Consider the following 26,262-nt stretch of genomic DNA (forward strand, 5'->3'; position numbering starts at 1 on the left):
ATATGGTAAGGAGCAGGGAGTTACTTGTGAAATTTCCTGAAATTAACTTTGCCCCAGGGCATGCATGTACTGTGCAATAGATATACATATTTTTATTATAACAGCAATTCCCAGATGAAATTTCAGATTTATACTCATCATAACCTGATAATAAACAATGTTTATGTTTATTCCTCCACCACCCCTCACCAACTCCACAAAAGAAAATTGATTTCTGGCAGCCCATTTGACTCCTTGCCTCTTCTGTTCTCCTCCTGTTTTCCTTTGCCAAGCGTACATGCAGTTTGTTCATTCAGAAGCTCAAAATTGGTATAATTGTAGTTTAATCACCCAGTAATTTTAAATTTTATATTTAACCTTGAAAGAGAGCATATTATAGTGGGTTATATGGTTAATTTTGTAAAGAGGCTTGTCATCAATATGAAGGTATCTATTGAGTTTGAAGTTACTGTTGTTACTCTTTGTGACATTAAAAGGAAAGTAGCAGATGCCATCACAAAATTGATTCATTTTGGCTTCCTGTATGATGGCATCTTTTTTTTTTTTTTACATCCCTTCGTGCTCTTCCAGAGAAGAATGATAAAAGCTCTGGAAAACTTAAAATTCAGCCAAGGGGATCTGGATTTCAATTTCAAAAACAACTGTAATTTTAAAGACTGATGAAAGGAAAGTTCATTAAGCCATAGGTAGCTTGTTTTCTGTTTTCCTTTTTACCCAAATATATTTTATCCATAGTTGTGTTTTCACCCCACACTCGTGGAAGCTCAGGTACCTTCACTGCAGTACAGCTTCAGTTTCCCTCCCGCTGTTCTGGGCCATGCATACTTGACCCTCGCAAATTGTGTTTCTCTCTCCGACTTCCATTTTACTCATTTCTCGACTGACTTGGTAAATTACTTATTTGTGGATTAAGTTCTGGACAAGTAATGTAGAAGAAAATTTTCATATAAAATTGGGCAGTTTATAATTTTATTCTCACCTTTAGGGTTGCTAGCCAATGGACTGGATAGTCCTCTTATTTTGCTGGTGAGAAAAATCAACATTTGGGAAATTATTTCCCCTAGAGTCATTTGGGGGGGTCAGTAACAGACAAATGAGTTTGACTACAACAAAAGGAATGCTTCAGGAACTTTGGGATTAGAATTAGGAGAAACAGTGCTTCTTTTACTAGGCATTTAGAAAAATTTTAAATAATAAACTTACTTAATAGTACTATGCTGTAACCTAATGATTTTAAGCTGCTAAATGAATTTAAGCCTTTCCATGTTGGAAATACATTGTTATTACATACCTCTTTTCAGTCAGGTAGCCTGTGAATCTTTCCAAATAATTCAGATTTTGGCTGAGGGTAACTGTATCTTAAAATAATGCTTTATGCTGCGTGAGTGTTTACTAGCTATGTTTCTAGACATTTTAGTATAGTTGCAGAGATAAGAGATACATTTATCTATCTGCATGGATAATTGAGTGGCCAGCAACCACTGTTTGAACAGGCTTGAGAAATCAGTATTGATCCATCCATGTTGGAATCACAAACATCATCCTGCTTTTGGAATAGCTGGATGTCATTATGAGTCTCCTAGACAGACCCAGGTAGAGCAGTTTCTTTCTAGTACTATGGAGAAGGGTCAGCTGTAGTAGATAAAGAAGAAATATGCTGAGTTTTGGATTTGATGGTTTCCACAGTGCTAGCTCCATGATCCACCTCCTTTGTCTGCTTGTAGATATTCAGATTTGGTGTTGGCATGTGGCCCAAGAGTTTAATTAGCTATACATAGAAAAATGGGGCTTTCTTGGGTTGAACAACTTAGCAGAAATTCATTAAAAACACCATGTTCACATTCACTGACAGTCAGCATTAGAACCATGGAGTGGTCCAGGCTTTGTGGATCGTGGGATATGAGCCAGGCTATGGTCCTGAAAGACAGCCACAGCCATGTTCTTCTTTCTTTGGGGCTGTAGCTTCAGGGCTCCATTGTGGTTTTATGGATTTGTTTTCTCTTCATTTGCTTGTGATCACTGTGTCTAAGTAAAGTCTTTCCCCATGCATGGTCACTTATCTTATAATTGCATGAAGTTATCTTGTTCTTTTCTGACATTAAAGACAAACTAAATTATTGCCTAGTAATTTAAAACTTTAATAATGAGTTTTAGTATGACTGTAAGAATACCCAACTAGCTAATTATACATTAACTGCCCTCATTTCTAGAAGGGTAATAACAAATCCTACTACCGTGTTTTAGCTTGCAATCTTTTAAGGTAAGCAGGGTCATACCAGGTTTAAACCAGGATGAATTGACCTCTAAAGAACACATAAGTAAGGTGGGAAGTGTTTTGAGATTGACATGGCAACAAGGGAAATGTTTTTTGATGAACAAAAGTCTGTTTTCTTCATTCTGATCTATGTAGTAGCATTCATTTCCTTCTGCAGATCTCTACAGTTTAAATACATTGTGGAGAGGGAGTTGCAATTAGGCAGTGGATGGAAGATGATTTTCTAAGACGGTGGAATGCTTTAAAACATTCCGTGTTATAAAACTGCCCACCTCTGGTTGGTGACCTGGTGATCTGGCACTTAGCAGGATATATCTGGTATTCCACCAACTTTTAATTAGTACCCTATGTCTTTGACATTGCTCTTCACATATAACAGGAATGCCTGTTTTTAGCTTGGAATACTTAAAAAAGTGTAATGGTAGTGTAGTGAGATTAAGTGTATCTCTCAGGAATATTGCAAAAATTCTTCAAGTGTTTGCTGATTCTTATTAATTCCTGCTGATTGCTCTCGATCTTTTTTTAAGAGGTGTGAGGAGAGAAGAGTTTTGTTTTTTGTATGCATGACCCTCTTCATGAGACTTTATTCTATCTTTAAAAGATCCACATGGACTAACACGAGATCACGTGTACATCTAACGAGTTTCACACCCTTTGTATATTTTATCCACACAGAAGACCCTCTCAGTTAAGTGATTGGATACATTCTTGAATATATCGTCTGGGATACTGGTTTGCTGTATGTATTATTCCATTAAAGCATGTTAGCATTCAGTGGCCAGCTGGTTCTGTGTCACAGCACCACACAAGTCTTTGTGGTGATCTGCTTCAGCTTGCCACATGTGTGCCCTCAAACAGCTAGTAAGAGAATATTTAATCTCAAGGCCATTTCTTTTTTCAAATCTACCTGCCTATCTGAAGGCATTCCTCCTAATTGGCTTTATTGAGGTTTTCCTCTAGGGGATGTCTGTCACCTTTTAGGGCCCACTGCTTACTCAGTCTTTCATACATAACAACTGCTTGATATATTATATGCAATGCTGATCCTCCAGCTGAAGAGAGGTATAGGTTTCTGGCTCCTCCTCCTTTTAAGGGGTAGAATTTCACTGTTTTTAGTATTCACAGACTACAAGCAGAAGAAAATTAAAGTAAAAGACTCAAATTCATCATTAATAGTGCAACTTCTTAAGAGCTGACAAGAGTAGAAAAGTAAAGATGTATTAATTAACCCAAAATTCTTAAATAACCTGAAGAAATCTGGAAATTTTATTTGTCCTGTTTCAGTCTTATAAACTTTGACCACATATATGTCAGTGTGTTTTTATACATATAGTTAGATACCCCCCCAAAAAAAAGCAAAAAAAAACCTTGAGCAAATGAAATGGAATTTTATGATTGTTTTTATTTTGAACATATAACTATAAATTCATGGCTTGCTTAGCAATATGATGAATTAATTACAGTTCCTTATAAGATGAGCAAAGTCGGGACTTCCTTGGTGGCGCAGTGGTTAAGAATCTGCCTGCCAATGCAGGGGACATGGGTTTGAGCCCTGGTCCGGGAAGATCCCACATGCTGCAAAGCAGCTACGCCCGTGCGCCACAACTACTGAGCCCGTGTGCTGCAACTACTGAAGCCCGCACACCTACAGCCCGTGCTTGGCGACAAGAGAAGTCACCGCAATGAGAAGCCCGCGCACCACAACAAAGAGTAGCCCCCGCTCGCCGCAACTAGAGAAAGCCCGTGCACAGCAACGAAGACCCAAGGCAGCCAAAAATAAATAAATAAATAAATAAATAAATAAATAAAAAAGATGAGCAAAGTCAATCAGTGGGATTTTGAAAGGTCAGCTGATGATTTTCTCTAGCAAATCAAGGGTAACATGGGTTTGGGTTTTTTAAATTATTTTATTTATTTATTTTTGGCTGAGTTGGGTCTTGGTTGCTGCGCGCGGGCTTTCTGTAGTTGTGGTGAGCAGGGGCTACTCTTTGTTGCGATGCGCGGGCTTCTCATTGCGGTGGCTTCTCTTGTTGTGGAGCATGGGCTCTAGGTACGCAGGCTTCAGTAGTTGCGGCACGCGGACTCAGTAGTTGTGGCTCACGGGCTCTAGAGCACAGGCTCAGTAGTTGTGGCACACAAGCTTAGTTGCTCCACGGCATGTGGGATCTTCCCGGACCAGGGATCGAACCCATGTCCCCTGCATTGGCAGGCGGATTCTCAACCACTGCGCCACCAGGGAAGCCCCGGATAACATGGTTTTAATTCCCAGGTGATCTCAACTTATTTAGCCATCAGCTTCAACTATAATGGCCAAAAGCCATGGAAAGAGGAGGTCGCAGAGTCATTGGTTCTGGTTCACTAGAATCTACTTCTTGTGCGTTTTTACCCATCTTTTTACCTCTCTAATTGTGAGCAGGACTTTTCCTTTCTTCCTGTCCTTTTCGCCCTGCTCCCTATTGAATTACAAAACAGTTAAATACCTTAAGGAGTCATGGCTAACTCAGTGATTCTGAGCTTTGGAAGCCAGGAGTCCTCCAGGAGGGAGAAGGTCAGTAAAATGTAAGTTTGTTTGGATAGCATGCTTCTGGAGTACGAAGTTTTGTAGGAAAACAAAAGGAACTTGCTCTTGATGGGAAATGACCTGAGTGATTGTTTTAAGGAAGTGTTCTCTGATTCCAAAGGTAAGAGTTTGGAGCCTGGAAGGCCATCCAGAGATGGTTGTCCTAAGCCAGGTCTAGAAAGATACATTGGGCTTGATGTAGTTACATGCCAGCGGAAACAGAAGAGGAACTAGAGGCATTTCACTAGGATTAATAGTGAGTCTGGGAAATTGACTGAGTACATGGAATAAAGGAGGAGGGCCTAACCAAGGTCCTTCCGGAGGTTTGGAGCCGTCAATCTAGGTTTTAGGAGAAAGGAATAGGTTTTCAGGGAAATAATTTTAGGCATGTTTAAGACCAGAAATGTAAAGGACCAATTAGAAGGATTTGCTAGTTATCAGCATAGACTTATTTCTTTAAAATTGTGAGATGATGAGCTTCCTGGAGTAAGAGTATAAAATACACTCTTTGTATTAATACAAAGACCACAGAATTCACATTGCTGAGCAAGTGGCTGATGTCTTTCCAAACAAGTTTTTCTGTATGTTTTTTGTTTGTTTGGCTTTAAAAAGAAGGAACCCAGGGCCTCGGACGTCTGGGGAACAAGGAATAGGGTGAGGAAAGGGGGAAGGATAGGTGGCATTGGAGAAGGGAGGAGGGCTCTGATGGCTGGTGGTACCTGGCCATGACTGTGCTGTACCATGGTGGTGTTTTCTGAGTCGCAGCATTTGGGGTGTTAAATCTGAAAAACAAACAAAGATTATGCAAGTTCAAGTCTCTGAGAGGACTGCCTGCTTGGTAATTGTGGTTCCTGATGGGGCTGACCAAGTCAAGCTTTGGCATCCACAAGGTTTTAATCTGAAGATAGCAGTATGCTTTACAAAGGTTTCCATTTTAATGTTCAAAGGAAATAGAGGAAGAAGAAATAACTTACGGTCACTGGTTCATAAACAGCCAAGAATAAAACATGAGATATGTGATTCATCCCCTCCTGAGTGTCTTCTCTTTTAAGCCATGTACCCATCTTTTTGTGAGTCACCTGGAGTAGGGGTGGCTTTACTTTAAAAATTGGTGCGGGGCGTCCCTGGTGGCGCAACGGTTGAGAATCCACCTGCCAATGCAGGGGACATGGGTTCGATCCCTGGTCCGGGAAGATCCCACATGCCATGGAGCAGCTAAGCCCGTGCACCACAACTACTGAGCCTGCGTTCCAGAGCCCGCAAGCCACAACTACTGAGCCCGAGTGCCACAACTACTGAAGCCCACGTGCCTAGAGCCCACGCTCCACAACGAGAGAAGCCACCGCAATGAGAAGCCCGCACACTGCAACAAAGAGTAGCCCCCGCTCGCCACAACTAGAGAAAGCCCACGCACAGCGATGAAGACCCAACAAAGAAAAAAAAAAAAAAAGAAGAATTGGTGCATTTTTGTGTGGGTGACTCATTTTAATTATTAATATGTATTCCTTGAGGGATACAGGTAGCTGAAATTTCTTCTGAGAAGATGGCATATTTGTATTAATATCTAAGTCTAGTCCTTTGATGTAGTTTGAAGCCTATTTTATAGTCATTTTTAGAAATGTGTATTTCTTCTTGTAAGGAACTGCAGTATTCTCTTTTTGCAGATGAAGAAATTGAGATGCAGAGAGGAAGAGACCTGCTCTCCTACCTATAGTTTGGAATACCTCCACCTGGGGGGAGTGATGGTGACAGCAGTGTGCAGAAAAAGGACAGTGAAAGGGTCAGGGAGGGCTACTAAATTAGAGCCTCTTCAGCAGCTTAGCTGCCAAGACCTACACATTTTCTTGAGCTAGAGAACCCACAAGCACAAAGCTCTTCCCATTTGGTCTCTGGGGATAGGAGTGTGTAGGGTAGGTAGTGCATTTCTGCACACATATCACACACATGCAGATGCTAACCAATCCTAAATCAGAATCCCTGGGGTAGGTATGAGGGCTCAGCATGCATATTTTGAAAAAACCCTGCGGGTAAGTTTAATGGACGAACAACCAGGACCTAAACTTGCCCAAGAACCATTGCTGTAGACTGAGTGGGGTAAATGCTGCTTTTGATGAGAGAGAAGTATAATTTGAGTGTTTTTAAAAATTAAATATGGATATAAATCATTAGTTTATGTGCCTAAGCTGAACTATGAGTGTTGTAATATTGTTAACATTAATACTGTAAGATCAGGTTGAAGAATCAGTCCTAATGGACTGCATTTTGGTAAGTGCTGATTTAGTCCAAGGCAAAAGTAAGAGCTGTTTGCTCATTGTAAACCATACTTCTCAGGGATCTTGGACTTTCTTTAAAAATTAAGGCATCCAGTAATGGGGGCAGCTGACTGTAATCTCTAGATTGTGCGATCCATGTCTGGTTCTCTCCCTTTCAAAAAGTGGAAGGTCAGTGTTTTTTAAAAGACTTTGGAACTGATAGATGTTTTATATTATTAACAATTCTAGGGGGAAAAAATTTTATTATGATGGATTTTTCTGAAGATGAGTATCTTTATTTCATTCTTGGTTTATGGTTTATGTCTCTTCTGCTAGAATATTTACCTTGAAAGAAGATTTTGTGCACATTTGCATGTTTGAGAGATGTTTCTTTGGGGAGGACCCTCTCAATGGTAGTCATTCTGTTAGCCGCTTTCAGGAGTACTTTACTGCTTTAAAATGGCCATGGCAACAACATCCTGGCCTTCAAAAGCTGTCATCTTCACCCAAAACTGGGCTGCATACTTTTCCTTTTCTGCTCTTCTGTTTTAGAGGTGTGACTCAGCACATCTGTAAAATGGATCAAAAGTATGTTGATGTAGGAAGACAGTAGACACAGGAAGGAAAAACCAATAATTGAGGGTTTTTTTTTTAAATTGAGGGTTCTTTTATTTGTTTGGAACAAATACATAGGCAAAGCCACTTATTGGTAGCTTGAAAAACTTAAAAGTAGTGGTGAGGGGTATAAAATCTTTTCCTGGAACACATGAAACACCTAGTTATGAGACATGTTGTCTGCAATATTTCTCAAGTCCTGAAGTGCTTCTGAACTTAAAGTAAAACCTGCACTTTATTTTTTTTTTCAAGTTTTTTGTTGTTTGATAGGAACATTCAGCTGTTAATCTTTTGGGGGCAGCACCTATAATGCTGATGTGGCAGGAGAGGCCCCCAGTTTACTATGTGTGAATATCTGTGCATGGCCATGGACTACTTCCTGTGGTTGGGCTACTTGAAGCACACTGCCTCTGAAATACCCGACAGTTCAGCCAAGAAACTCCTGAACATTCTCTGCTTAGAGACCATCCTGTTGGCCTTGAACATGTGAGAAAGAAAAACTTTGGGGAGGAGGGTGGCCATCTCTGAGGGTATACAGTTTTGATGCAGAGATGTGGGGAGCTTTTGCCATCATGGTTGAGACAGTGTTCCTTTTATCCACTAACAGAAGCAGCGTAGTGCATAAGCCCAGGTTTGAAACCCAGCCCCTTGGACAAGTTACCTAACCTGTCTGTGCCTCATTTTCCCCATATGCAAAATGGAGATAGTAATGGTACCTACCTTATTGGCTGTAGTGAAATTAAGAGTGTATACATAAAGTGTTTACAGGGCCTGGCTTGTAGTAAGGGCTGTGTAAGTGTAAACTCTTGCTGCCATTACTATTACTGTTACTAATATTAGTGTTACTATAACTCTTCTCTGCTCTGGGATCATGTTCAACTTGTAAAACTTGGGGTTCACACCCCTTGTTTTTTCTTCTTAATTTGCTTACCTTTTAGCATTTTCTACCATTGCCTTGATAACCCACCCACTTAAGGATAAAGAGAGGAAAATTTTTTTCAGACTTTCCATGTTTTATTAAATGTTTCAAACATATGCAAAAGTAGAAAGGACACATTTATATGCAAATGCTATTTTTAAAGGTAAAAAAAGTAGTGTCATTTGAAGTGTGAAAAGTAGAAATTACAAGACTTTTGCTTTGACATAACTTTTTTAAAAATTTTATTTACTTTTAATTTATTTTTTTATTATTTTCCTTTTTTTTTTTTTTTTTTTTTTTGGCTGTGTCAGGTCTTAGTTGCGGCACACAGGATCTTCATTGAGGCCTGTGAGATCCTTCGTTACAGTGCGTGGTCTCTTCGTTGTGGTGCTTGAGCTTCTCTCTAGTTGTGGCCTGCGGGTTTTCTCTCTCTAGTTGTGGTGTGTGGGCTCCAGAGCGCATGGGCTCTGTAGTTTGCAGCACACGGGCTCTCTCGTTGAGGCATGCAAGCTCGATAGTTGCAGTGCACGGGCTTAGTTGCCCCACGGCATGTGGGATCTTAGTTCCCTGACCAGGGATTGAATCTGTGTCCCCTGCATTAGAAGGCAGATTCTTTACCACTGGACTACCAGGGAAGTCTGACATAACTTTTAAAATACTCTTATGTATAACTTTTAAAATATTTTTATGCATCGTACGGTGTACATCATTGTAATTCTAGAGAATATAATATTTTACAGACTTTCTCTATTCAGCATTAGAACATAAGCATTTTTCTCTGTCCCTTAGCCTTTACAAATAGTTTCAATGATTTTGTACCATGCATAGTTATTGGTTTGTTAAATATGCTGCTTCCTTTAAAATATATATATGTAAAACAGCAGTGAAAATCCTGCCACAGATGGTTGGGGTTATGTTGGAAGATCATTTTTGTTTTGCTTTTTTGATTAAGGATCTCTGCATTTGTTTCCTGGTACGTGGGAATTTTAAATTAATGTGGTTCTTTGGAAAGTTAGCCTTATCGGTAATACCAAGTCCCTAACTTGGGGTTGAAGGTAAACCTGCTCTGTGTCAGTATCTGGTGCATGAGAGTAGGACTGTGCTGGCTGTCATGAAGTACAGCCAGCACAGTCCATATATCACTCTGTAGACCTGAGTGGTCCAATATGGGATCTACTAGTCACATGTAGTTATTTAAATTTAAATTAATTAGAATTAAAGATGAAAGATTCCGTCCTCACAGTCAAACCAGCTATATTTCACATGCTCAGTAGCCACATGTAGCCACATGGCTACCATATTGGTAGCAGATACAGATCATTATCATCATTGCAGAAAGTTCTATTGAATAGTGCAGCTCTAGGTTTTTTTTGACTGCTCAGTTTTTTAACCTTATAGTGACAAGGATGATCTGCTTTTCGTAAGATTTCTAGAGCAGAGGTCAGCAAACGTTGGCTGCCTGATTTTGTATATAGTTTTATTGGAACACAGCCACACCCATTTGTTTATCTATTATCTATGGCTGCTTTTGTGCTAGTGGCAGGGCTGAGTGTTGAGTAGCTGTGACAGACCAAATGTGGCCCACCAAGCCTAAATTAGTATTTACTCTGGCCCTTTACGAAAAAGTTTGCTGACCCCTTTTATCTAGACCAGGGTTTCTCAACCTCAGCACTATTGACATTTTGGTCCCAGATAATTATTTGTTGTGAAGGGCTATCCTGTGCATTGTATTGTAGGATGTTTAGCAGCATCCCTGGCCTCTGTCCACTAGATGCTAGTGGCCCCCCTACACCTTCCCCCACCCGGTTGTGACAACCAAAAATTTCTCTACACATTGCCAAGTGGCCGCTGGGGAGCAACATCACCCCTGGCTGAGAATCATTAATCTAAAGTGACATGGCTTGACAAACATTCACTTACAACACTGCATGAGAGTGCTCACTCTAAAACAAAATCCATTAAAAAAGCAGAATAAATTGAAGAGTAGTTTCTATGCTACTGTACTTCAGCATTCCCTCTTGAAACAGAAACGTTTTTTATAAAACATGATGAGTAACTAGAGTGGGCAGAGAGATGGAAGCGCTAAGGTTCCACAGTTCACTGTCTGCTAACTGAGCAGCAAATAGAGTGGAAGTTAGAGCATCTCTGAAGTTATGTGGATGTGTGGTTTATTTTACAGGTTTTCAAGCCCTACTTCCTTTATAAAACACTAGGTAACTGCAGGGTTTTTGTTGTTTTTGCTGTGTATGTAGATGTACACCCAGCACCTTGTGCTGAATCTAGTAAGAAGGGAGTTGTTAATGTTTATTAAAATGATTATTAATAAAAGCAGTAAATTGGTGCTTATCTGTCTTATGATTGTTTATGATTTTAAGTGGTTCATATAGGTTCCTACCCTCATTACCTAGAATAATTGAAAAACTGGTTATATTTACCTCCATTAGAAGTTAGGAGAATTGAATTAAATGTCAAGGCCTATATAATTGTATTTAGTTCTTTTAAGATCTGGTGCTTGAATACTTTCAGAGTGGGGATTTTCAAAGCTGTAGAAAATGGCGATGTTAAGAAATTAACTGCTCGCTTTATAAGAATGTAGAGTGCTGTACAGTATTGGGGTACAAGTTTTAATAAACCATGTAGTATTTCTAAAATCTCAGTTTACAGAGTGGAGTGAATTCGAATTGGGACAGTTGCCTTTCAAAGAGAATATCAAGTGTACCTTTACCTGGTTCTTCAAATTAAAATTAAATTTAAAAATTGGTATTGAAAGGAATATGTAATATAAGTCCCATGTAATGGACCACTGTTTTATGAAAAAATATCAGTGTAGTTAAATATGTTGACTACTGAATTCAAGTGAATTTTAGGTGAACTTGCTTGTTCCGTGCATGATATATTTCTTGCTTGTTTTTCAGATCTTACCAATATATTTGAGTCCTTCCTGCCCCAGTTGTTGGCCTATCCCAACCCCATAGATCCTCTCAATGGTGACGCTGCAGCTATGTACCTCCATCGACCAGAAGAATACAAGCAGAAAATTAAAGGTAAGGCAAATAGCTTAGCCTGAAGACAGAAGAACTTAAAAGTCTGTTAGGTTTTGATCATTAAAAGCCCTTCTTAGTTACTCGTAATTTTTCTCAGGCCTGAAAAGAGACAGCTGTGGGCTGGAGCAGAGCTCACTAGCCTCTGTAGGTTCAAGGGTCAGAGACACCTTTAGAAAGCTGGAGGTTTCAGCAAGAAAGAAGAGAGAGAGCAAAAAAGGAAAGATGAGGAAGTGGGAGACTTATTAGTTGGGTGGTAGTAGACATACCACTGCCAGAAATCCCTGTGACCCCCTATATGAAAGAACCTTTGCTTTCATTTGCTTCCTCTTGTCTTAGAAAATTGGACTTGAGAGTAAAGTATTAATTGAAAGGCATAGTCTCACATGGGCTTATAAATGGAATCATCCTGGCCCTTCAGGACAGCAATTAACTTTGGGAGTTGGGAAATAATTACCAAATTCATCTTTAGACTTTGTTTTATTATATCATTTTACCTGTTGAATAAAAATTACCCAACTGGCTTCTTTTCTTGGTCCCATACTGATTTGCTTACATTTTGGGAAGTTTACATCTAAGGCACATTTCTACTGCAGATACCTGGCCCCAGTGCCCTGGTGCTATGGATTTTTCTATTAAAACTTAAAATGTGCTATTAAAGTTTAGAAATGTGCAAATAGTAGTAGCACTAGTTAGCTCATCCTTTAAGATTTAGGATCCTGTTTTCCCATTCTCAGTTTACAGGCTAATGGGACACGAATTTCATTAAAATGAAAATGTGGTTGTGAAAGAACAGCTAAAGCTACACACAGGGTTACCAGCATTCACCACGTTGTCCTTTTATCTCTGTGTATGTTTGAGAACTTTCATAGTGAAAAGTCTAGATACATAAAGTTCCACCAGATAGGAGAGGAATTCAAAGTCCATGAAAATAGGCCTACTCTTCTTAACAAATGGCAGGCACTGGTATTTACCCAATTTTTAGCTTGACTCGTTCATCTGCATAGCAGCTCAGAACATGAGCTTCTGCAAAGTGTACAGCCCCTCTGAGCACATTTGCAGGAGATGGCAGTAGAAATAATTTATGAGAACCCAGAATGCATAGGTCTTCACTCTTAAATATGAAAGTATGAGACAGGATGGGAGCATCTGGGCCTATTTATTGAACAGTAGTTTTTCCTTTTCTTCATCTTCTCATTCTCCCCTGGTCTCTTAGGGTATTGTTTGGTACTTTTTGTTGAGATAAAGTAAAAATAAATCTACTCTAATTAACTTACTTAGGTCTCAGGTGCTTTGCAAGTTAATATCTAATTTATGTAACCAGAACACTGACATAGCCAAAGAAACATAATTCAAGAAAACATGTATTTCATTTTTAACCAGATAAAATTCTGTTATGAGACTGTCTTACTTTGACATAAGAATCACTTAACAGTGTCTGCAACCCACAGATATCTCTGTGCAGAGCATATTTCTATAGTTCTTATATTCATTATGCCTCTATTTAACACTATTCCTGTTTTAGTACATATCTGTTATAGTCCCAGTTACAAAAGGAACCTAACCTACGTTTTTATCTTTGAACAGCAAGCTCTAGCTTAGGGGGCTCTAGATTTCTGAAACATTAGTGTTGGCTATCACTTCCTTAGTAATCTGAGAAGATCATGACTATCAGACCTGAGCTCACCCCAGCTTCCTACCTTTATATATATCCCCCCCCCAATCTTTTCTTTGTTTCTTCCTACAGGAAATAAGAGATCTTATTTCTCAGACCCAGTCCCCCCACCAACATGATCTTGTTCTCCATTTATCCCCTTCCTCCTAGCACTGTTGGTCTTCCTTCTCCTCCTGGTTACCCACCACCCCCATAGTCAAAGGTATCCCCATGTCAGAAGCCTTTATCTGTTCCTGTGGACTCCTTTAGGAGTCCTGCTGTTTGTTTCCCCTCCTCTCTCCTCTTTTTTTTTTTTTTTTTGTGGCTGCATTGGGTCTTCACTGCTACATGCAGGCTTTCTCTAGTTGCGGCGAGCAGGGGCTTCTCTTGTTGCAGAGCACGGGCTCTAGGCGTGCAGGCTCAGTAGTTGTGGCGCATGGGCCTAGTTGCTCCGCGGCATGTGGGGTCTTCCCGGACCAGGGCTCTAACCCATGTCCCCTGCATTGGCAGGAGGATTCTTAACCACTGCACCACCAGGGAAGTCCTCCTCTCTTCTTAATCATTTGGATTTTTCTCATGACCCATTTTCCTCTCTGCAGCTTTGGTATTTTACCCCTTACCTTTCTGAAAACTTTTCTCGTTCCATTCCCAAACGTGATCATTCTCATAAGATTTGGGTCCTTCGGCCCCTCTCTCCATCCCCCACCCATTAGGGAGCTAATTCACCCCTTACCGCTTTAGATAATCCCCTCCAGGTAGACAGTTTCCACACCTGACATCAGAGGTCAGTGTATGTAACTTTTCTTACCATGAACATGATTCATATTTAGTTGGTGCTATTTTATCTTGTAAATATTGGACTGTCTGTAGGATGGGGCACCATTGGAGCTGTCTAAAGATATGTCACTTCTCAAAAACCTTTCCTGAGTGGCATCTTAGCCTGCCATTCAGGGCTCTCTGTCACTGTGTGTGATCTACATCTTTGCCTTTACTCCTCTAAATGTATCAATATGTAACACACAAATTGGATGAATTTCAGATACCCAACTGTATCTGCTTCGTTAGTTCTTCAGGGAGAGTTTTCAACTATACAGAAAAACAGAGTGACTTAACCACGTACCCACTATCCAACTACAGCAAAACCTGTACATTTTGCCTTACTTGCTTCAGATTTTTTAAAAGAAAGAAAACAAATGTAGTTCTCTCTTAATGTGTTTTAACATCCCAGCCACTTCCTTCTACCCTGTGCTTTGGCGAGGCTGTCTATGCCTTTCCCCTGGAGTGGCGTCTCCTATGCTGCAGCTGCCAGAGCTGCTTCAAGGGTCAGTGCAGATACTGCCTTCCTGGCTCTCAGGGCCCACAGTCCCTTCCTCCTGCTTCCCATTGATGGCACTTCACCCCCTAACTGCTTTTATCTTTGTCTGTGTTTCCTGCTCATTCCTTGCTCTTCATTTTTCTATCTCCTGAAAGGCATTGTCCCAATAAGCACTTAATACACATTGGTCTCCTTGAATATACTGAAGAAGGCTGATAGTGTCAACTTGCAGTGTCCAAGAGCAGTGTCAAAGTGCAGCAACTTCTTTCTACAAAGGAAGAAACAAAGTAGCCAACCCATTAGAGAGTAAAAATACAATTTCTAAGGCTTTAGTAAACATTTCTCTCACTCTCAAAAAAATGAATGCAAGTTCCTACCTAGCCAGGGGCTTTTGAAACCTCATTATCTCAGCATAAAATTTTGCTCTAATGAATCTGTAGGGGTGTAAGTCAGAAGCCTGCAAACTTTTTCTGTAAAGGCCCAGATTTGGCCACATATGGTCTCTGTCACATACTCATTCTTTCTTTCTTTCTTCCTTTTTAACAGCCCTTTGAAAATATAGAAAATAATCTTAGCTGGCCCTGCACTGCATCATTCAGACTTGGCCCATATACCTTCTCTTCTAGTCCCTGCAACTCCATAGGAGGAAAAACAAAGCATACGGACGTGAGGATGTGTTTTTCTGGATAGGATTCTGTCCTGTCTTTTCATACTGTGTGTAGGCTACTTACTCGAAAAACCATCTGCACCTAGAGTTTTAGGAAAACGTTTAATTGTGTATTCAGCAGTTCTTAACATTTTTTTCAGCTAGCAGATACAGCCTAGGCTATAGCATCATAAATCTTCAGGTAAATAAATTAATAGGTGGTAAAGTCACTCAGGCTAGCTGTGTCCCCAGGTAGCAGCTCATTCCTGAGCAGATTGAGAGACTGTCTTCACCAGCTGCTTCAAAAACCTGACAGGCAGGATCTGTTTAGACTGAAATCTATTTCTAAAATAATAGATTTGGGCTGACTGTAATTACATAACTGCAAATCTAAAAATGATGGGGGATTTCCTTATAAATTACTATGGAATCATAACTAGTCCTGTTCTATATGGGGGGTGAATAGTTTTATTAACATAGAAAGTAAAAGAAAATGTGAGGTTTACATTTCCCCAGTCCATCAAGTTTGGAGGAGTGCAGCCATATCAGTAGGCAACAAGGAGAGAGTGAGAGCGCCCTGGCTGGAAAACTGGGGCCTGGTTAACCCCAGACACCGTCCTGGACGTCTGCCGACCTTCCTGAGCCTTGCAAGCGAGGCCCAGGGTGGTCGGCTGTCTTGTACACATCCACGTGGGAGGTAATGGCCCAAAGAAGATCTAGCATGGCGGTGCAGTGTATGTGTTCCCCTGCAAATCAAGTGTTCAGATTTGCCTCTCTTACTAAGGGGGCGAAATGCATAAACTCCAAAGACACCTCCCTGTACAATTTTCCCCTTAGATTTAGTGACTATAATAACTGTCATCTTTGTCATTGTCTGTTCCCTACTGCCCATACCGAATAGGGAAAACTTGAACCTCCCTGGGACCTGCCAGCTTTGGGGTCGCTGAAGCACATGCCTGCCTGCTCACTACCCTTGTGTTTTCTTTATCCCAACCCCCTGTGCAGAGTACATCCAGAAATATGCGACAGAGGAGGCACTGAAAGAGCAGGAAGAGGGCACCGGAGACAGTTCGTCGGAGAGTTCTATGTCTGACTTTTCGGAAGATGAGGCCCAGGATATGGAGTTGTAGTAGAAAAAGCACCTGCTTTTCAGAAAGACTATTATTTCCTAACCATGAGAAGCAGACTATAATATTCATATTTAAACAAAGCAATTTTTTTTATTACTAAACAAGGTTTTTATGAATAATAGCATTGATATATATATATTATATATCACCCTTTAGATCTTGATTTCTTGGTCATTTCTCAACCTGAGGTGCATAGCATATTCCCACATTCCATTTTGGTAGCAATATGCGGTCCGAATGCATGCATTCATAAGTCCATTTAGCCAAGTCAGCCTGTGTGCTACTGAACTGTCAAAAGAAACAGCCGCTCTGATAGATAGACATGAGTAAAAATAACAGGAAAAAGTTGCTTCTTTTATTGATGGTTCCAAAGAAACAAACCAAACCAACCAGCTCTTGGATGTGAAGGTAGAATAGTGCTTTTTCAAACTGGAAAGGAAAAAATTGGGGAGGAAAAGGCCTGCTTGGGAGCATTTAGAGCCAGCCATGTCAGAATCAGAGCTGCTTCTTCCTGTGCATCCTAGGTGGCCCCATTTCTGTGGAGTAACAGTATAAAACAGGGAGCTAATTGGAGTATTGAAACTTAAAACAATTTTTTTGTCTTGGATTTTAAGTACATTTTTATATGTAGATTCCTGCCCTTCTCGCTACCAGGCCCTGCAGCCACAAGTGTTTTGCTTTGGAGAACCTTTTGGAAATGTTTTCTGAATCTGATTCTTTTTCTTGGGAGTAGAATTTGTAATCCAGACCTTTTCTGAGAGGACAGGACAGGAGGAGAAGAGTGACTGGGAAGATGTTTCCTCTCATCCAACACGTGCAGAGTCACATCCTCATCCTATTGTTGGCCACTGTGAGACCGCTACCCTGGACTCAGAGCTTTATATTTGAGGATGGTTGTGGGGTTTGGGTTTTTTTTTTTTTTCTTTTTGATGTGTGTGCATTGTGCTTAGGTTGCAGATTTAATCTTCACCTACCAAGAGATGGCCTCCTCCTTGGACAGCCACTCAGTGGACCATTAGACTTGGGAAGAAGACCCTACTGGTGGCTGTGACTCCTGGGTACTCTCGTTCAGGTTTTGATTCTGTTTTCCCTTCTGCTGCTGCTCTTGGCAGCAGCCGGGTCATCGTCTGCTCGTGGGAGTGGGAAATAGGTATTTTAGACCCAACTCACATTCTAAATTTAAAATGAGTAATAATTGGAACAAATAAAGGTTTTTGTACCCAAAGTGACTCTACATGGGAAAAACAAACACAGCTTTTTTTTTTTTTTCAGAGTGAGACTGAATAGGAGGAAAGGATTCAGAAATATGATGTAGAACAGGTTTTGAAGGAAGAGAATTTTCTCTCCTGTATATGTTAAGAGGAAATCAGTTTAAATGCCTGCTAATCAAATGTTTACTCAGCTAACCATATGTCCAGGTTGCTGGCAGAGTTTCTTTCAGATCTGAGTGTTGCCTGCTGAATTTGGAGAACTTCAGACAGTAGTTGGGGGGCGTGGGGGGGGGGGGTTGACACAACCAGTAGGACAATAGCAAAATTAGCCAATCCTGAAATCTTCTCGAGATGATTTTTGAATGTCCTACTGGGATAATTTAATCCTTCTCTCTGTGTGTTTTTAGTTTATAAGTGCTATATTCCACAAGATTTGAGTCAATGAGATTGAAGATACCCTATCTTTTTTATTCAAAAAGCACAATCAATCTTTTCTTTGAAAATCTATATAAAGTACAACTTGCTTTTAGCATGATTATTTTCCTAAATAAAAAACAAAGAATGTACTTATTTTATGTTAATTACGGGCATGAAGCAAAAGGTTTTCTTTTTAAAAAAAAAAAAAATTAAAAGTGCAGTTATGTAGGGCTGTGGTTAGTTAACCGTACTGAGTTATCTATCTAGCATTTGTGGCTTGTTGGAAGGGTAGTATTAACTATTTAACATGTAATGGAGTACTTTAACTCTTATCTAGCACGTTGTCTTCTCATTACTTTGGGGGAGGGAGGGTCTCTGCTGGCACTGTCTAACTTGCTTACCTGCTGAATTAGCAGTTTGCTTGTGCTATAACCGTTATTTGTAGGTGCGACTTAGGGTAGGCTTAAAGTGCTGGGTGGTGATTTGAGTTCAAACAATAAAAAACTGTATTTTTTCAATATTGTATAAACAATAGTGTTCTAATTACCTTTCAAAAAAAATAATGTCCAGATAATAATTACTTTTAATCTTGTCAAAAAACAAAACAAAACAAAACTGGTAGAACCAAGTTTAGGGAAGGTATGTGAGCAGTGCCACAGCTCTGTTCCCTGACTAAATCCATGTTTCTCTAACAAAAAGACTTCAGCTTGCCTGTGATCGAGAACTCCAGCACTAGGAATCTGGTGGTGCAGAATTTCCAAATGAAGACTTGTTGGAGGTTGCAGGGGTTAAGAAGCAGATCTGAGTATGGCTACAGTGTGTATGCACGTGTGTGTGCGCCCATCCAAGTCTGTGTGATGAAGGTGTAACTAGGCTTCTCTGCTAGCACTGGAAGCTCCTGGAAATTGCTGCCCAGATCACACTGTACCCTCTCATTCTGTGCAAGTCTGTCCTTTTTGGGCACTAACCTTGATCCCATGCATGTTTTTGGCTCTGTGTGGAGCTTTTCCTCTCCACTGGGAAATTGACTTTTGATATGTTGAACAGAATCCCTTCTTACACTAACTTTTTGTCCCTTCCCTGTGCCTGGGAGAGGTAGGAGTAGGAGAGGAAGCTGGAAGAGGGCCTGGCTGTGATTCTGAGGACTCTGGGCCCCCAGTAATAGATGGTAGAGTGAGTCTGGAGCAGGGGGTGGTATGACACCAAAAGCTTTTCCACGTTGTCCCATCATAACACTCAGAGAAGCATTCAGAGCCCCTCAGAAAGGCTGCACATTATTGCTTTTAAAGGTGGTGGTGGTAGGTCAGAGCTGCTTCTGGCAGTTTCCCTTCCCTTCCCTTCCCTTACCTAGTACCCATCATTTTTGAAACCCTGCCTTGTGGTTTACCAGCGCAAGCCATTCTTTGCCCCTGTTCAAATGACTGAGCTCCAGCTCTCGCCAAACACCAGAAAGCAAGATGGCTGCACCACAGCAGCGTGCAATCCGCTACCCTCCAGCCGCCCCAGCACTGCGGCCTCGTGGGTTGCGTTTTAAGGTAGCCAACCTAGACACTGGCATTTTTGCTCTTTTGTCTTCAATCGCATCGCGCTCCTTGAGGTTACTGTGCAGTTTCAACCAGCGTTTTATACTAGTGAGATAATTATCAGAAGTTGCCATATATCTCTCCAGTACCTAACGTTTTTCTTCCACTCCAAAAGCTGTTCTAATTGCCAACTGGCTGATCTAAGCTCCAGAAGAGTGTCTCCCCTCGAAGGAATTTTTTTCCCTCACAAGGCTCCCTGAAGCCCTAGTTGGCCTTGGCCTGACACTTGCTTTTTATTAGACCTCCTATTGGGATGGCTGAGACTCATGAAAGACAGATCCTCTGCTAGCCCCCATAGTGAAGTTGTTAGATACCAACTTTCTGGGAACTAGTGTTTGACTTTAAATGGCATGTGACCCTTCTGTGTTCTAGGGACTCAATTAGAAAAGTGAAAGCCATTAACAAAAGTTAAGAGTTTTATTCATCTCACCAACTTCCTGACTGGGTTCACAGCCTTGTTGACTGAAATCAAATCATTTCTGATTGGGCTCAAAGACCTGCATTTCTTTGGACTTCTGAATCCATGTTCATATTTTCTCTGGCCACTGAACACCTTGGTGATTCCATTAGGGACTGAATGGAGTGGAGGCCCCTTGTGGGGAAGGGAGAGTAAACCCTCAGGTATGCAGTTTCTCCACTCACCTGAGGAAGGGCCAGGACTCTTAATTCAGCAAATATTCATCTTGGCCGTGGGCTTGGGAAGAAATGGCCATTATTTACTGATTGTATTTGGTACATATTGTGTGATACTTGAAGAGATAAAAGGGACTTACCAGCCCTTAATTGAAATCTAAGCTTTTTATCACTTATTTTTTCCTTGCCCCCTCTCCTCCCTTCCACCTTTTTCCTTGCATTGTGATGATCTAGTGGGCACTTCTGTCAACAGGACAAATGCCTCCTCTGACTATAACCTCTTAATAGTTGTGTATAATGAAAACTGTAAACTTTTTTAAATAAAATGTGTATATACCTTGGCAAATGGCTGGACCTTGATCAATAAGATAACAGCCCCCATGATTACTAAGCCCGATATTTTAAAACACCCTCCCTATTCATCCGGCTCCTCTGAGCAGCAGACGATGGCTTGCTTTTTTTTTTTTAAACTGAGAATCTCTTATGAGGCAGGTGACTGGGTTAGGTTGGGAAGGGAGTGTCATATGTAGGCGGTAGTAACTGAGAGGCCCTGCCTACAAGAGCCCTACCCCTATACCTGGAGTGGCAGGTGACTGCTGGCTATAAACAGGGCTGGCTCTGAGGCTTCTCTACCAGAGCCTTGAAAAGCCATCTGTTCTGTGAAGTCCTGTAGCCTGGAGGACCCCGCCTACCCCCATGTGGATCAACAGGTATGGCTCCTGTGTTGCTGTTCAGCCCAAACCTCTAGACCCTGTTAACTAATGCTGAGCAAAGGGTACCCACTTGGTCTGGAATTCACAGACAGTACAGCTTCCTGCTGGGGCTGATCTGCCTCAACAAGGAAGGGGAAAGCTGTGGGTGTTGCATCTGAATCTGATCACTGGATCAGCCCAACATTTCAATTCCTTTCTAAAAGCATATGTCCTCTTCGGCCACCAGGTGGCGATGTTGCCTCATTAGTCTATTTACTTTTGCTGGATTTAGTTAGAAGACCCTTTAGACAAAGGGAAAAGTTGTCCTTTGGTCACATGCCCTCATTCCAACTCTCTTCCACTGTTTTCTTCTCCTTATTCATTTCCCCCACACTCCTTTTTTTCCTTACTGCATCCCGATGTAGTTGACTGTAGGCACAGCTTTGTATCCACCAGAGGAGGAGGGTAAGGCCACCCAGGAACCCTGCCAACAGACATCTCAAGCTCCCCTGGCTCCAGTGCTCAGAAACGAAACAGTCAACAGAAGGCTTTGCTGTTGGTCTTCACTAACTCCTCAGCCAAGGTCACAGTGGACCAAAGAACGGAACCAGCGCTGTGAGTCCTGGTGCCATCTCTTCTGTTAACCAGCTGTGTGGCCTTGAGCTCTATGGGCCTCAGGTTCATCTCTAACATGTGGTCCCTAAACTAGTAGGTTCTGGCTGACACTTTGTGACTCAGAACCCCATCCAGGCTCTGAAATGAAACCATATCATAGGACTCAGTATCCTGAGAGAGGATATTATATCAACCTGAAAAACACCAAGGTTTCAAGACCAGAGGTTAGAGTTTTAGGACCCAAAGAGCTTTGGGAATTTAGAGCACCCATTTTCCAGCTGAAAGAATTAGATCTATGGGACATGTGAACAGTCATCCTATTGATCTCACGCAGGCAGCTGCTTTTAAAAACCCCATGAGTGGGACTTCCCTGGTGGTGCAGTGGTTGGGAATCCACCTGCCAATGCAGAGGACACAGATTCGAGCCCTGTTCCGGGAAGATCCCACATGCCGTGGAGCAACTAAGCCCGTGCGCCACAACTACTGAGCCTGAGCGCCACAACTACTGAGCCTGAGCGCCACAACTACTGAAGCCCACACGCCTAGAGTCCATGCTCTGCAACAAGAGGAGCCACCGCAATGAGAAGCCCGCAGCACCGCAACGAAGAGTAGCCCCTGCTCGCCGCAACTAGAGAAAGCCCGCGCGCAGCAACGAACACCCAACAAAGCCAAAAATAAATAAATAAATTTATTTATTTAAAAAAAAAACAAAAAACCATGAGGAATTTCAGTGCATCCAGTGGGGCTTGGGTCCCTCCCCCACCAGTAATTTCTCCCAGCATCACTCTTACCTCTCAGCCTCAGTCCAGCTGCTTCCCAAGTGGCAGGCGGCTCTCCACTGCCTGCCTGAGGCACTGCCCCTTTCCTGAGAAGGGGGATGCAGGGTTTCTGAAACATATTGTCCTGGAACAGAAAGTTATGGGCTCAGAGCCCCAGAACTTTTACTTACTTTAAGCTCTTCTTATCTCTGAAGGCTGCTCTCTACCCCAGGGGATAAATTTCTGTGACACTGGGCTCTGGTGTTTTCTGCTCCCTACCTAGAACCAGGGCAAAGAGGATTTGTCTGGCTCTCACAATCCTTGGACCTGCAGAGGCCCGGGAGCCACCTGACAGACTGAGCAGCCTTGCTTATGAGGAGCCCACAGGTTTCTCAGGGACTCAGATGCCCGAGTGAGCCTGGGACAATCTACCTTGGGCCAACCCTGCTCTCCAGTGCCTCACATGGTAGGGTTTGTGCACCCAGAACTTCTTAGAACTGCAGAGTTACCCTTACTAGGGATTTAATGTTTGAAGGTAAAAGACACAGGGGCGTTTCTCCCTCACTTTGTGTGTGTGTGTTGGGGGGGGGGGGTGGGGTAGACGCATGTATGTCTATAATGAAGGATGTTTAATTTTGAAAAAGAGCCGGGGCACTTCTGTGGACCTGGGCTCCTCAGAGCTCTTTGGGGCTCAAACTTGGCTTCTGGTGTCAAATGACGGGGGTGGCAGGAACAGACTTGAGCTCCCTGAAAGACAAACTTGGCCCTTCTGGCTGCCCCATCATTGACAATTAACCTGGGAAGGGGCTGCTGGACAGCCGGTGGGGTTTGGCCTTCAGATCTCTCTCAGCTCCCCTTCCCTTGGCTTCTACCACCTAAGTCAGCGAGCGCAGAGCTAGCAGCTCCCTTTGAGAAGCTTCAGCCTAAGTTCTGTTCTATCCAGCTCTATAAACAGTGGATCAGGTGCCTGCCACAGTCTACTAACGTGCATGTAAAAGTGTGGAACAAAGTGTTTAAAAGATGCTCTTCTACAGATTTCCAAAAATTATGTGCTGGTAACAAATCAGCATTCCAGAAACTTGTGAAAGTCTTCCACAGTGCCCTCCTCCACAGACAGCCAGCATCAGCAGTGGCCGGAGAGGCCTTCCCCTTGTGATCCTCACACTGGCCCTGGGAGCCCCTCTGGAAGTGGACCAGGACTTGGCCCCTTCACATTAACTCCTTGTGAGGTGCCAAGAGACCCAGGCACACAGAGTTCGTGGCACAGCCAATGCTGGACCCACATCTTCAGGCCACAGATGAGTGTTTTTTCCATGCTCGACTGGGGCTGTGGGCACCTGTGTCTGTGTGAGCCTCATCCTGCCACCTGGGGCTCCTACAAACAAGATGCCTCCTGGTTGACCGGGTGAGCCTGGCTGACCTGCCCAGAGGCCCTGTGGGCTTGGTCCTTGAGGGTCAGGGCCTTTCCCTACACACATCCCCATTTCCACTGATAGCAGTGACCCCACCCTCTGGGCCCTGCAGTGGAGTCAGAAAATAAAACTCAGACTGAACCCTAGAGCAGAAATATAAAAATAGAATGCCATCTACATAAATAATTTAAAACTTTCTAATAGCCACGTTTCTTTTAAAACAAAGTAAAATTAATGTTTTATTTAACTCAATCCATCCAAAATATTATTTCAGTGTGTAATTACTATTTAAAAATGAATGAGATATTTTGCATTCTCAATTTTGTACTAACTCTTTGAAATCCAGTGTGTATTTTACACAGCACATCTCAATTTGGACGCTTACATTTTCAACGTTAAAGGTAACACGTAGTCCTACCAAAACAAAGTTGGGTTACAGAAAAATGTACACTGCTTGTTTTAAAATTTAAGTTAATTATAAATAAGATGAAAAATTCAGTCCCTCAGTCACCACCTGGTACGGCTCAAGAGCCACAAGTGGCTCGTCGTGGCCACCTACTGGACGGTGCAGCCCTGGGAGCCTCCAGGTAGAGCAGGAAGTTTTAGGACACGCAAATAAACCACAAAAGCGACTTTTATGAGGGATTTGGCGCAGAACCCATAACCTCACCCTCCGCAGGGAATGTTCTGGGGTCGTGCAGAGCCCGCAGGCCGCGGGCGAATCGGGGCCGGGGTTGGTAGGGAGGGCACCCTCTGGGTCCGGCCGCTGCAGCCCCCCGGCCCGGGGGCGTGGCTTCCAGAACGCGAGGGCGCCCCCGACCGTGTGCCCCGCCGCGCGCTGCTGGCTAGAGCCCGCGATCTCACGCTACAGTCCCTCCGAGGGCTCGCAGGTGTCCCCTGTGGGGACGGAAGTGGCTCCTCCACGAGTCTGGGGACTCTTCCTCGAGCCGGCTGGGGCGAAGGGCCCGGGGCGGGCGCGGAGGGGCGCGGAGGGGCGCGGCCCAGCCCCGGCCATCTTAGCGCATCCCCCACCTCTGCCACCAGGGGGCGCGCGGGCCTCGCGCTGCGGCCCTGGCTCCCGGGAGGCCCCGCCCTTCAGCCCCTGCGCCCGCCCAGCCGGCCCGGGTGGGACCCGGAGGCCTCCGGGTGTCTCGCCCGCGGGAGACCTCGCTTGGACCTGCCGAGGTGCCCTGCAGTTGCCAGAAAGAAAACCAACGACGTCACTCAAACACAAGCCTGAGACATGGGCCCCACCCGGGGTCCCCCATTAGTGCCGCAGAGGCCGCCCCCCGCCCCCCCCTTCCCCTGGCCTTGACCCTCCTTGCCCATCTCAGTAGGATCCAGAGCCTCCCAGCCTGACTGCCCCTTTGGCCGTGGCTCCTGGTGGCCAGCGACAGATGAGAGTGCTTAAGTAAGCAGCGGCTTGTTGGAAGGTCAAGGTGGGGCCCCAGAATTCCTGGAAGGCTTTAAGACCAGACTTGGAAAATGAAAGGAGCTGAGGAACTTCGGAGACCGGCCTTGGGAGCAACCCGGCCAGAACAAGTCCACCCCAGCAGACTGCCCGGCCACCCGACCTGAATCTAACCATCCCTCCTCTCTGCTTCATGTACTGAAGATAGAAAAGTCCTGGCAGAAGCCAGGACCCTGTGCTAGTGGGTGGGGACCCGGAGGCGAGGGATGTAGACCTCTTCAACGTGATCCCTCTAGGGAAAGAGCCCCCAGAGCAGAAAGGGAAATCAGCACGTAGGCACCAAAGTTGATGTGCGTACTACCACTGTGCCCGCCACTCTACAAACCCTCTGTTACTCCCGGAAGGGAAGAGGCAACTTACCCCGCCTGACCTGGCCTCCCCAACTGACCTTTTGGGCAGGGAGGAATAAAGTTCTCGAAAGAACCACAAACCACAAGGAGGGGGCTTCCTGGAAGAAGGGATTTGATCACGGCCTGGCTGGATGGGAAGGGGTTGTATAAAGAGAGAAAGGCGCAGGGCGTGGCCAGGGATGCGCAAGGAGGTGGGAGTGGATCTGGGGGGAGATGAAGGGGGTGGGCGGTCTCAGGGTTCTAGCTGGCCTGGAGGTATGGAGGGAAAGGAGATTGAATGGTGGCTTGGGGCCAAGTCAGGCATCAGAGGCACAAAACAAAAATACAGAAAAGGAGAGAGAGAGACAGTAGTGGACAGGGGCCCAAAGTGTTCTGCAGAAGTGAGAGGGTTGGGCAAGGAGGGACAATGGCACAGCCTGCAGGGGCAGGTGGGGCAGGGCAGCAGGGCAGGAGCAATGGGGGGCCTGGAGCACAAGGGCAGGAGAAAGGGGCAGGAAGGATAAGAGAGGCCTAGGGGGTATTACTTCTGAGACCCAGTGGAAGACCACAGCCTCCACCTTGAGCGCCCTCTGTCTTGCTCCTTCTTTCTGTCTTGGCCCTCTCGCTCTAGGGCGGGGAGTCAGCCGATCGGTTTTGAGCTGCCCTTTGGAGAGACCCACATGACTGGGAATTGAAGCCATAAACTAGTGGCTCCTCCAGACCCAGTCAAGCTA

The 26,262-nt window shown here is 43.5% G+C and overlaps 1 protein-coding gene across 2 annotated transcripts in view; it reads left to right on the top strand.

Annotated features, from left to right (window-relative positions):
* Positions 1–20,597, top strand: part of UBE2H (ubiquitin conjugating enzyme E2 H) — a 101,850-nt gene extending 81,253 nt beyond the window's left edge. For both annotated transcript variants that reach the window (XM_036862830.1, XM_036862829.1), the window contains 2 exons: positions 11,537–11,665; positions 16,283–20,597. In XM_036862830.1, coding sequence (XP_036718725.1) covers positions 11,537–11,665; positions 16,283–16,407 — 254 coding nt within the window. In that variant the 3' untranslated portion in view covers positions 16,408–20,597. The remainder of the gene's footprint in view (positions 1–11,536; positions 11,666–16,282) is intronic.
* The last annotated feature ends 5,665 nt before the right edge of the window (positions 20,598–26,262 follow it).

The sequence above is a fragment of the Balaenoptera musculus genome, chromosome 9 (genome assembly GCF_009873245.2).
Source record: "Balaenoptera musculus isolate JJ_BM4_2016_0621 chromosome 9, mBalMus1.pri.v3, whole genome shotgun sequence".
Classification (NCBI taxonomy): Eukaryota; Metazoa; Chordata; class Mammalia; order Artiodactyla; family Balaenopteridae; genus Balaenoptera; species Balaenoptera musculus.